This window comes from Artemia sp. Qi Xiang Cuo, chromosome 7, assembly GCF_049724085.1.
Source record: "Artemia sp. Qi Xiang Cuo chromosome 7, ASM4972408v1, whole genome shotgun sequence".
Taxonomy (NCBI): domain Eukaryota; kingdom Metazoa; phylum Arthropoda; class Branchiopoda; order Anostraca; family Artemiidae; genus Artemia; species Artemia sp. Qi Xiang Cuo.
The window spans coordinates 51,232,424-51,245,753 of NC_142800.1; the positions used below are offsets into that span (position 1 = coordinate 51,232,424).

The 13,330-nt window shown below is 34.9% G+C and overlaps 1 protein-coding gene across 1 annotated transcript in view; it reads right to left on the minus strand.

Moving 5' to 3' along the window:
- Nucleotides 1–1,361: 1,361 nt before the first annotated feature.
- The window catches only part of Mdh1 (malate dehydrogenase 1), a 68,408-nt gene continuing 56,439 nt past the window's right edge, over nt 1,362–13,330 (minus strand). The window contains exons 5-7 of the mRNA XM_089092377.1: nt 10,101–10,389; nt 7,178–7,287; nt 1,362–1,567 (exon numbers count right to left, since the gene is read on the minus strand). Coding sequence (XP_088948503.1) covers nt 1,463–1,567; nt 7,178–7,287; nt 10,101–10,389 — 504 coding nt within the window. The 3' untranslated portion in view covers nt 1,362–1,462. The remainder of the gene's footprint in view (nt 1,568–7,177; nt 7,288–10,100; nt 10,390–13,330) is intronic.

Here is a 13,330-nt window from a genome sequence, read left to right on the forward strand (position 1 = left end):
GATTTAGAGAATTAAACGATATGTAGTTTTATTTGATTGCGTATATAAACTTTTGTTTTAAATTGTTTTTGCTTAGTTTTACTACTGATGACGGTCACTGTATATTTGACCGAAATATCTGGTATTTTTGTGAATTTCTATACACTGTCTATTAAAAATGATTTTATCCCTATTTTGAACTTTTCTTTTAATATTCCAAGTCATACGTTTCAACGAAAAAATTCCAAAATGCACTTTGAAACTTACACAGAATGTAAAACTGACAAGATAAACCAGGACACAACACTATAAAAATGTTTCAAGTCATACATTTCAACGAAAAAATCCAAAATGTACACTGAATCATCAACAGAGAGTAACACTGACAAGATAAACCACGACACAACGCTAAAAAAAATATTCCAAGTCATACGTTTCAACGAAGAAATTCCAGAATGCACTTTGAAACATCAACAAAGGTAACACAGACAGGATAAAGAACAACACAACACTACAAAAAGATTCCAAGTCCTACTTTTCAACAAAAAATTCCAAAATGCGCTTATAAACATCAACAGAATGTAACACTGACAAGATAAACCACGGCACAACACGACAAAATATTCCAATTCATACCTTTCAATGAAAAAATTCTAAAATGCACTTTAAAACATCAACAGAATTTAAAATTTAAAATATAAACCACGACCCAACACTACAAAAATATTTTAAGTCATACGTTTACGCAAAAAAAAAAAAAAAAAATCGAAAATACTTTGAAAAATCAATAGAATGTAACACTGACAAGATAAACCACGACACAACACTACAAAAATATTCCCAGTCATACTTTTCAACGAAAAAATCCCAAGAATAACTTTGAAACATCAACAGATTGTAACACTGACAAGATAAACCTCGACACAAAATAAACAAAAATATTCTAAGTCATACGTTTCAGCGGAAAAAAATTCCAAAATGTGCTTTGGAACATAAACAGAATGTTATACTGTCAAGATTTTTTCATAATCGAGGAGCTGAAATTTACCTACCCGAGAAGTGGTACATTGCCAATGAGAAAGATTAAATAACTTGAAAGCAAAAACTGGTAAGCAGCTATTGACTTGCAGCCCTGTTGTGAAAATATTGGGTAGTTAGCCACTCCCTTTCAGACAATGAGAGAATACACATAAGGAAAGAGGGATTCCCTCAGGAGAATTCACGACAAGAATTTTTTTTGCTCATCAGACCCCTCAAAATTATTCCCACCTACTTCCTTGCCCATAAAAAGATTGGGCATATATGTGCCTATGCATACAGTTCTTGTTGAAACTAGTAGAATATCTCAGTATATCCTTTCAATAGCTATTGTAGTAAGTCAGTTTATGCAACACAACAACTAGCTTTTAATCATGGAGATTTTAAGAATTATAACAAGTTTATCACAAAAATCAGCTACATTCAATTAAACCAAAGAGCAGGCTTACAACTTTCCTTCACAAACAGCCATTGCTTCTTCACGCTCTTCGAGCAATTCCTTAGCAGTCAATTCCAACTTGGACCGTACCTGATCACCAACAGTCAATCCCTGGAAACAGTTACATATTAATAAGAAAGAAATGTTCAATAAATTGGCTTTTTATCACTTTTTAAAATCATAGCCAAAACAAAAGGGGATATCTGAGACCCTTTATTTTAAAGGAGGGTCACAATAAAGCTTTTTGTTTCCTTATCGAAGAATTTTAAGAAAAAAAATATGCATTTAAATTACAGTGATAGCTTAATAGTGTATAAAATTTAAGAGAAAAATAACGGGAATAATTTAATAAAAACAGTGAACAAATTTTTTTTCAACCGTTTAATTTAAATATACCCGTTTTCTCTATCAAATTTTGTAAATGGAAAAGCAGTGTGATTTAAAAAATTATTTAGCTTAATAATGTGGCTCCAATTTGGCACACAATTCACTCAATAGTCTTTATGGCAGAGGCACTGAACATTTTTTCAGCTACGGTCATGGCCAGTCTCCTACCTCCTATGGCTTCAACGAATTCAAAATTAGTGAATAAAGGGAGTGCTTCTGTGTATAATTGCAGACGATAGAGATAGCTGACAAAGGCCATTAGCGAGTTTAATGATTTAAAATCTTATATACATGTTTACCATGCGTACTCTTCCTTGCTTCTGAGATGCATGGACTGAATAATTTGTTAGTTCAACTGATAGGGTCACCGCCCTTATATCTTTAGTTAGAAAATGTTACGGTATTCCTAAGTTTAATCCAGAGTAGGTATAACCCACAGTTTCAGAAAGAAGAAACAAAGTTGAACTCAAAATAGAATCTTAGGAGACAGAGTTGGTAACCTCTTACTCAGCCCAGCCTTCTTAGGGAACAATGTAGGATTTAAATATAAAATTATGTTGAATTTACATCTCAAATGAACATTTCCTTCTTTTTAAGTGCACAGCTTTGTATCTGAGGACAAAAAACGATTTAAAATGAGTTTTAGTTCCCTTTTCCAACATTACGTCACTGAAACACGACCAAACCGAACTGGCTACCCATAAAAAGGGGTCCATTCCGAATTTGCATTATATTCTACCAGATGGATGTTTAGGGTACAGATTTGATGTTAGGGTACAGACAGGAGGAAAATTTGTCACTTTCTGACAAGAACTATGCAACCGTAACGGAAAAAGGGGATAAACCCCCATACTTTCACATTCAACTTGTTCAATAACCTGAGAGCCGACTTAAGATTCGATGTTTGAGGTACAGATTTGATATTTGATGCTAAGGTACAGACAGGTTTGATGTTTATAGGTTTGACAGGTTATAGTTGAAGATACAAATTTGATGTTTGATATTAAGGTACAGACAAGAGGAACATTTTATCTTATTTCCCTTTTCCAACATTACGTCACTGAAACACGGCCAAACCGAATTGGCTACCCATAAAAAAGGGTTCATTTGCGATTCTGTATTATATTCTACCAGATGCATATAAATCCAAGGAATTTAATTTACAAGACGGTATTTCAACGATTTAACTTATAAATTTAAAACTTACACCGTATGCGGGTCTAGCCAGGCAAGACAACTTAAGATTGTTCAAGGTGCTTAAGGTTTTCATCATATTACCCAATCACATTTTGGCAGAATTTATCAGCTTTTTATGGTGTTTCTAAGAATTTCAGCTCTCGCCGAAATAAAGTGCTGTATATACAAACGTATATGAACTCTGACTCGAAAGAAATTAAATGGGGAAATCACCAACTGTAATTCGAAACGTGCATGCTCCGACTGGATTTGGTAGAGGGCTTTCCTAGCTAACAAAAGAGCTGCTGGTCAGTTGTCTCCGAGCATCTGGAGAGTCAGGACAGGCTTTTTTGCGTAACGTGTTTTCTGTGAGTGGTGCAAGCCGAAAATGCAGCGTTCGTTAGAGCAGAGGTACGCGATTAAACTCTGTGTGAAACTCTGTAAATCTGCGAAAAAGACGTTTGATATGATCAAGTAGGCTTACCCAGATGTTACTTTAGCAAGAAGTGGTGTTCTTCGGTGGCACCAGGCCTTTTTGAAGGGCCGGGAAGAGGTCGCCTATGAAGACCATGCTGGAAGACCTTCGACCTGTCTGGAAGACCTGTCGGTTTTTCGACAAAAACCGACATTGTGACTCGTGTGCGCAAAGTTTTGTACTAAGACCGTCGACTAAATATTCGTTTAATTGCCCAAATGCTAAATTTACCAAAATTTGACGTTCAACACATTGTGACGGTACATTTGAACATGCGCAAGGAGTGCGCGAAGACGGTCCCAAAAGTGCTCACTCCCAAAAGTGCACGACCAGAAATTGGGGCGAGTGGAAGTGTGCCAAGAAAATGTGAACATGTGTGAAAGTGACCCCCAATTTTTGAATAACGTAATCACAAGTAACGAGTGCTGGATCTTTGACTTTGATCCCGAGACAAAGATATAATCTTCCGAGTGGCATACGTCGGCGTCTCCTTGCCCAAAAAAGGCAAGAATCAGCAAATCCAAAGTGACAACGATGCTCATTGTCTTTTTTGACATCAAAGACATCATCCACCATAAATTTGTTCCTCCTTGACAAACCGTCAACGCCAAGTTTATGTGGATGTGCTCAAGAGACTCAAACGAAAGGTCAATCGGGTCCGACAAGACATCGCAGCTAACTGGAAGTTGCACCACGACAACGCCCCGACTCACACCTCCTTTCTCGTTAACAGCTACCTGACCAAGGCTGGCATGCCAAAGCTTCCGCAGCCGCCCTGCAGCCCAGATTTGCCCCCCCCCCCCCGGACTTTTTTTGTTTCCTCGCCAAAAAAGGCCGACGAAATGAAAGTATTTTTAAGCGACAGAGGGGATCCAAGCAGCATGCACCGCGGCTCTCAAGGCTATTCCGGAGAATGCATACCGTGTATATATATATATATATATATATATATATATATATATATATATATATATATATATATATATATATATATATATATATATATATATATATATATATATATATATATATATATATATATATATATATATATATATATATATATATATATATATATATATATTTATATATATATATATATCTAAGCGTCACCCAGGAAAAAAATTTGGTTCCCGGAATCCCCGAAAATCACGCAATCGATTTGACCCCTAGCGATTTATCACCAGTGACTTTCCCTGCCAAATATTACTTTGCATACCATAATTCTTTACTACTCTCTTGTTCGTTAATTTTCGTCTCTTTTATAACTTTGTATGGAAACAAAACAGATGCAACATGCAATTGTAAATATTATAATATATCCATTTCTTCATATGTTGACAAAAAAAGTATCGTCTTTATGAAATGAGTTTGAACTATTTCGAATGCAGTTTCCCAATTGCTACATAATTCGTTTCGTAGTCAAGAATTTATTTGCAAGTTGAATAGAATTATAGAACGCATTCACTACTATACAGCTTCAGCCTTCAGTTGGATTTTGAAATTGATAACCAGCAGATTGTTTTTACGGCTGAACTGTAAGTTTGCAGAATTTTTTTTTTCTTTTGCTGTTTTTAGATAAAGATTTTCTTAATGTTTAATACTCAATCGTTGAACGCCTGATAGAAAATACAATCTTCTTTCTGAAACATTTTTACCCCCCCCCCCCCCCAAAAAAAACCTCTATTGAGACAAAATTTAGCTATAGACTAAGCTATGTACAAGGTTGGGGAATTAAAGATAGAAACAGAAGTTATCCCAAAAATAATATTCATAAATAAATTGTATATTATTGCCTATAGGGGGGGGGGATAGGGGGCTATAATTTTTAAACGATAATACCTCATTTTTTTATTGAAAGCAGGGATGCCCAAAAGATAATTATTTTTTTCATTTAAAGTGGAGGCAGAAGAAAATGATATCAAATTCCCTGGGAAACCATTGGAATATTTTGATAGACCCAGGGCCCCCCCCCATTAGGACTTTTTCATTGTCTTGGGTCTTTTGCAATTTCTCACAGGCGACTGGCCTAACTTGGCCTGTGTGTGTGCTCCCTTTTAATTAGATTCTTTGGATCTTATTCAATGCCACGGCAAATCTATGACTCAGTTTTTCAATAATTTTAGGTATATCTGAATAATTTCGACATTTTTGTTGTTGTCTTTGTACCCCTTTACTCATACCCTCAATTTTTTTTTAAGGAACACTAAGCTGTTTAACGTTATTTTGCGTGTTTGTTTGAACCATATAGTGACCTAGTTAATTATTAAGTACATTAATGTTTCTAATGTAAAGCTGAGACGGTATCCTATCAAGATGGTATCCAGAGGGGGGGGGGGGGGTAGGGAGGTATTACATTTAAATGATAATGTCGAATTTTTTTTTATTGAAAGCAGGGATGCCAAAAAGTTTTTTTTTAATTTAAAGCAGAGACGGCATCCTATCAAGGTGCTATCCACAGAGGGGGGAGGCAGTGAGCTATCATATCTAAATGATAATGCCTCAATTTTTTTTGAAAGCAGGGATGCCAATAAGTTTATTATTTTTTTATTTAAAGCAGAGACGGTATCCTATCAAGATGGTATCCAGAGGGGAGGGGGGACATAGTGAGTTATTATATGATTTTTTTTTTTTATTTAAAGTAGGGATGCCAAAAAGTTGACAAAAATTAACAAGATTTTCGTGATTTATACTTGATACAGTACTTGTATAGTTGTATCGTCCGAAGGGAAAGGGACATATGCGTCTATTCCGTTTTTTTTCTTATTGATGAAACGGGTTTACTTTGAACACATTCATTCATAAGTACCAGGCATATTCACACTGAGACGAAATGGCGTGACGAAAGCGATATCGACATCTCCGCCTAACGTTGCGCTCGAGTGACAATAGCGCCCTTGGTTTGGTGCCCAAGTTACATTAAAAGGCCAGGTCATAATAAAAGCTTTCAATTTGGGAGGTTCAAGGAGGAGTCTTTGACAGTCTTATGACCTCAGGGTACTAGATGTTGCAACGTTCTTACGTATCTACAGTGGTTTAGAAATTTCGATCACCCCACAAATGATTACCAAAAATATGCACAAATATAACAAATGTAACATTTGGAATATTATAAAACTCTTTTCGAAGCTTTGAAGAAAAGCAAAAAAGGTTAAATACCCCTAAATACGCTTGAAAGCTATTTTAAAAAGAAACTTTGGAAATTTCCATGGATATGACAATAGCAGAATCTTTGAGCCTGGGTGGGGATCAAAGAGGAGTCTTTGAGTATTTTGACCACAGGTGACTTATGGTTGCGACTTTCTTAAATTTGGTAATTTTTGTGAGCATTTGGAAATCAAAGCTTAAGCTCAATAACTGATACTAAGTGTCCTAACATTTGCTTGGAATAAAAGAGACGAACTAGGAAGAAAATCTCAGCATCTGCTTGGAGCCACCACCGTCTGTATATTTTTTCATTTAATTACATTTAAAACGGATGAGCTTTTCATTTTTACCTAAGAAAATAGCTGGTACTTCATTTTTCTTCATACCGAATAAATCATTAAGTGTTTTTTGTTTCATTGTAATTGAAGTGTTCTCATGTGAAGTGTTCATGATGCATTTTTCATATATATATATATATATATATATATATATATATATATATATATATATATATAGCTGGGTAATAAGTTATCAACCTTAACAATAGTCCATTGTCCGCCACTAGTGGTGACTGGGAAACTGAAAATGACCCCTTCTGGAGCTCCATAGCTTCCATCGGAAATAACAGCCATTGACACGAATGAACCTAAATGAGAAAAAGGACATAAAAAAGTTGAAAATTGTGAAAAACAACATCTAAAATTAAATTTAAATCATGTACAATAATTAAACACATTTTCAGCCTGTTATTTAATATAAAAAAGTTCAAATTTTTTACAGCAAACTGTGACATCAGACTTCAAAGCAAACAGAAGTTATCCTGAATAAGAAGCAGAATGCCATCCTGCTCAACCTCCTGCTCTTTACATTGAATATTGGCAAGTACTTTTCTGAGAGTATTTTAAAACAGAGCAAATATAGCCAATTGGTAATTGCAAATGGCTTAATTACTGATTAACTTTCATAACTTTTGAAATAAAAATGTTGTCTTCTGTTGGGATTACAACCAAGTGAGCCTTTTTGTTCTCGTAGCTTCTTGATAAAAAAAAAGAGTTAAAGTTATTATCACGTTGGTCATGTGATAGAGCAGCTATTCTTGAAGCATAAAGAAGAAAGTCGAAATTTAGCACAAGTATTTGCAAAGCCTCTTACATACATGACAATCGCTGTGTCTTTTGAAGTCTTGATATTGCTTTGCTTTTTTCAGTTTTAAATTTTACTCTTTTGTTCTTTCTCAATATCGCATTCAATGTTACTCCAAATATGAGGGACGGGAGGAGAGGGGGGCTGATCCCATCAGGAGGGGCACAGTAATATTTAATATTTTTACAAGAATGTTTTGAGAACAAGAGGGCTCATTTAAGTGTATTTTCTAGGACCTATACGGGTGCCCTTCGGGCACCCGCAATTTAAATTGAATCAGGCAACTCGTATAAAGTGAAGTCTTTGGTCTTAGAGTCCATGCGTGTTTCCCTGTGTGCACTTCGCGCACTCTCTTTACACAATAGAATAATATTTTCTAATTATTCGGGATAGTCGGTGTGTGTGTGTGTAACTTAAAATACATATTTGTAAAATTGTCAACTTTCAGGACTTTTTTTTTTTTTTCTCATCAAGACTTACACCCCTTTTACCCAACAATGGGGTCTCTTCTGAGTTTGCCACTGTGGCAAACTCAGAATTTTCAAGTTTCCCTCAAGTTTCAAGTTTCCAGAACATTGAATTTTCAAGTTTCCCTCACAGGGAAACTTGAAAATTTTGGTAAACAAATGCACTCTTTCAGGCCCTCTACTCTGGATTAAATATCTGGTTCCACTCCCCTAACAGTTTGTATGAAACTACGCAAATATGTACAAAAACAAACTAAGACTCAATACATAAAACCAGTCAAATCACAAACAATTTTCGATAATGCCTGATTTAGACGAATGGGAAAAACCGATGGTTTTTTTTTTTTGCCAAAACCATTGGTTTTCCTTTAGGTGCGACGGGATTTCTGGCTTGACTTATGCTCTAAAAAAACTTCGATTTTCCTCTGGTCTGTAAAGGAAAAAACAAAGAAAGAATACGCATAATTATACTGTTTTGAACTGAGAAAAATATATAGAACTAAGGGAAATACATAGTCTTTGAACTAAGGGTAATTTTAACAGAGGTGAATGTAAAAATTTTCCATGTGATCCCCATTTGGTTCTTGTTCTTGGATTACAAAATGGCCGTCAAAGACGCTGGAAAAGCCTCCTAAGGATATTCTAGACACCCAGTCGGACGAAAAAAAAAAAAACGCAGAAGCATCTATGACCATCTTTCTCAGAATACGAAATTCAAGGTTTCCCTAGATAACAAAAAAAAAAAAAAAAAAAAAACTGAAACCTCCGCTCTGATACTTCAAACCTGTAAAATGGGTGGTGCGATTTTGATCAAGATTGAACCCTTTTTGGGATTTGTTTTGTCCCTTTAGAAAACTTTTTAAATTATAAACATTTAATACATCTTACAAATTTAGACTCAGCACAAAAAGAATATTTTTTCAATGCATGTAATTTCTTTATGGTACTTTTAATACGAGTCTCTCCTAACTTACTTTTCATTATATATGAACCGTCTGATAGGTTTAACTTCTCAAAAGTAACTGAAATTGATTAAAAATGGGGAAAAAGACTTTTCTCGAGTCCCTAAAAACTTTGATACTTGGGTATCAAATTCAGTGTTCTATTACGAAACAAGTAGTCAGAAAAAGATGATTTGTCTACGCATTTCAATGGGACTTTTTCATTCAATCTCTGGACTATCTCTTTGGGGCATGTTGATTATTAAGTTCAACAGCTTGTTCAAAATCTATAGCCATAAAACTAAATTGAAAAAAAAAGAAAAAAGAAACATTTTGACATTAAAAAAGATTTGATATTATAATTACTGACGATTATCTTTGGCTGACCACCGCCTATGACTTATTCTAAGATGCACTTCTTTTATTTCTTTTATTATCTTTATCTTTTATTATCTTTATTTTCTTCTTTTATTAAACAAGAATATATTTGCTGAACTACAATAAAAATGGATTTATTTCTTCAGATGAAATCACACACATTCTTCAGCCGTATGTCACAGCTTCAATTATCTTCCAATTATAAAAGATAATTGAAAAGTAATGTTTTCGCGTTTCATTTTGGACTTTGAATGAACATTCCCCCATTCAGAAGAAACCATTCGGAGCACGTTTCAGCACCACCTAGAGCCCTGGAACCAAGATTAAGGATTTATTAGCAAAAATATCACAAGGTGACACGTCTTTTTAAACCTCTATCTTATTTTACGCAAAAGAAAAAAAAACGATTTCGGAGTGAATTATTCCTAGCTTGGTTATAGACCTACTATAATAACTCAGGATGTTACATTAAAAATTTAGTGGGCAAAGTTCAGCAATTTATGATTATAAACTTCAGAATATGAACTTACCAGACTGCGTGCCTTGCCACCAGTCTCTCATGTGGTCACATGCAGATTTGGCCGCGCTCATAGCAGATGAGAGTTTGCGAGCAGCAATGACAGCAGCACCTCGCTTTTGAACCAACGGAACAAATTCGTTGTTCACCCAATTACTGTCCAAATCTGGAAGAGCTGGTTTTGATTGTCCGTTCTTCGTATAACTAGCATTGGCGACGTCGGGAACTTGGGTCGCTGAATGATTTCCCCAAATAATTACATTACGAACATCTTTAACTCCAACGCCTAATTTTGCAGAAACCTGAAAATTCAAAAAATCATTTGACTTTCGTCCACATATGACTTACAATTAAATCAGTTCACGTGAACTATATTTCCAAAAAGGTTTAAAAACAAGAAAACAGTGCGTTAACTCCCAAATTTTCTTCGAGGTTACTAGAAACACGTTAGCTATTACAATTTTTTGTTCTATTAGTTTATAAATACAACTACTGAACGAAAGTTCAGTAGAAAGTTCAGAAAGTTCAGTCAGTTCAGTTCAGAAAGTTCTCCATAACTGTTAGCTTAGAAAGCAAAGGACTCTAAGGTGACATAAGCTTCACTTAATAAAAAAACAGCCATTTAGCTTTAATTAGATCTTTAAAGTCTGTCTATGCCATTGTTCTCCAAAATTTTGTCTTCACGACCCCCCCCCCCCCAAAGAAAAAGAAGAAAACAATGAAACCAATTATCTCGAAACCCTCTCTCAAGAAACAATAATTTGAATCTACTTATCTTTTTTTATGGAGAGAGTCTAATAATTTTATAATTCTAAGTTTTCAGCTTTATATTTGTATATGCAGTCAGTTGAAACGCGCTGATTAACTAAACCAAGGACTCTTTCGTACATAAGCGTTGGATTTTTGTCTGACCAACATCGATCCCTGGTCTACGGGATTCCTAAACAGCAGAATATGAATACCACTTTTCACGAGCAATATAATACCTGAGTTCGTTTTCACCATTCACCGTTCTTACTTCAACACATTTATTGTTGGTTTTACTCTTATGTTTCGTTCTATTTCGATGTTCTACAAATGTCGTTCTGCACTGAAAAAACACCTTATAAGTGTCTCTCTTCTCACCTCTTCCCAAAAATAGAAATTCCTATTTCTGTTTTTTTTATATACAGTCTTCATAATTTTCAATTTTAAAAGCATATGTTTGTCATCCCCTCCTCTCCACCTACAGAAAAAGTAGCAATGACACCATTGTTTCTGATAATCTAGAGGTAGAAGAACATTGAAATGTATCAAATTTCACTTTAATCTTGATTAAAGTAAATCATACTTTCTTCAATAGTTTGCTTGAAGGAAACTCACTTTTTTCAGTAACAGTCAATATTTGTTAAATTTTATACGGTTCACCCCCCCCCCCCCCCAATGAAAAGAGGGTCAGGATGTCATTGGTAATGCCTTCATTGCCTTGTCTTTTTTTCAAAACTAGACTAAACTATAACAGTAAAATGTTTTTCTATCCTATGTAAGTAATGTTACTTTTAGGGAGGGGGGGGGGGGGTCATCCATCACATTTGCTCTAGGCACCAGAAAGGCTAGTTTCAATCCCGATAAGAAGAAAAGTGCATAGATGCAAACATTATACAAGTTGCACAGGATCCAGAAAATCCATACAGAATCTGAAGATTTCTGAACTTTGCGCAATGTTTAACTCTTAAAATTTCCTGCAAGTGTATGCGAGCTATTTCAGACATTTTGATAATAAAAAGATTTTTGTCATTGATTTGATGCAGTCATTACTGTTGAAGCTCGGGCCCCAAGACTGTTGGTCTCCCCCCTTAGACCTTGGTTACCCCCTTCACCATACTGATGTTTGGAAGTACATACTCTTTAAACAAGAGTATGAAAGAAGAAAATTCCAAGCGAAAAAGAACATTCATATTGCTAAAATAGAAAATTTTCTTTCCAACTTCACAGCATAATGCAACATTTTAAGATTTATTATTCCCCAACAAATGAGCGTAATAGGCCAATCCAGGCTATTACGGTGCTTCGTGTCAGAAAATACTGTTTTAGGCAAAAAAAAAAAAAAATGCAATTATTAAAATTAGGTAATTTTAGAAAAATTAAACTATTTACCACAAAATATCTATGTTAAATTTTTACCTCTCTAAATTAATTAATTTTTTTTTACTTTGGGTACTAGTGAGACTTTCAGTGCCTGGTTGCTATTTTCTTTCTTTTTCCTTTCGTGCATGTTGTTTGATTTTAATATTTGGCGTTCAAAGGTAAAACTGAAGTAGTGAAACGACGTATCTGGCTCAATTCGTCGTTCAACGAACGATGGTTGGATGGCATTTCAAAGAATAGCTTAAAAGCGCAGAGTAAAGCCGAGGTTTTATAAACGAGGGCCTTATTAGTAAAACCGAGGATTGGATGGCGATCGAACAGCGAAAAAGAACGCAGCTAATGTTTTACGTTGTTTTTGAGAAGTTTCAGCTGAATTAATAGATGAAATGTTCAGCTGAGTAATCCAAAGATTTCAGTAGCAGATTTAATTCCCACTTCTTCGATCTTACTATTTAAACAGCAATTGACTTCCTGTCTCTTCTAAAGGGATTGCAAGACGCGTTTTTCTTCCAGCGTTTTAAGACATTTTTATTCCAGCGTTTTAAGTTTTCTTCCAGCGTTTTGCGAATGATGAACTGGCTTTTCCCCAGAGAAGGTAGCATGATTCAAGTAAATTCTAATGTTAAAGTTTAACCTGTTTACTGAAGTTTAAGTTCAGTAAAAAAAAAAAACAAAAAAAAAAACAATTTTGTTGCAGCGCAGGTTTTTTTTTACCTGGGTTGAACTTTTCGAGTACTTACGTTTGCTAGAGTGAAATCTCACCTTGATATAGCCTTACTTAGCCTAAAGGTTCACATGAATACTTTCTATTCTTTCAGTCTTACCTGCGTCAATTTTAAAAATCGCACAGAAAGTACCTAAGGTAAGGAGTAGAGTGCAACCCAATTAAAGATTTCTCAATATTGCAACTGAATGTGCGCTTTACTGATAACTCAGGCAATAGAATTGTGGTAGCACATTTAAATTTGAAATTTTCCTTCAAACGAACGATTGCTCAAGTCTATTAATTTGAAAAATTATAAACAACAGAAGAAAAACAACGTGTGCAAATACCATGGTCGCAGCAGACAGAAAATATGTTTTGGGAGGTCGGTTTTGTGCTTTCAGTAAAGCGCT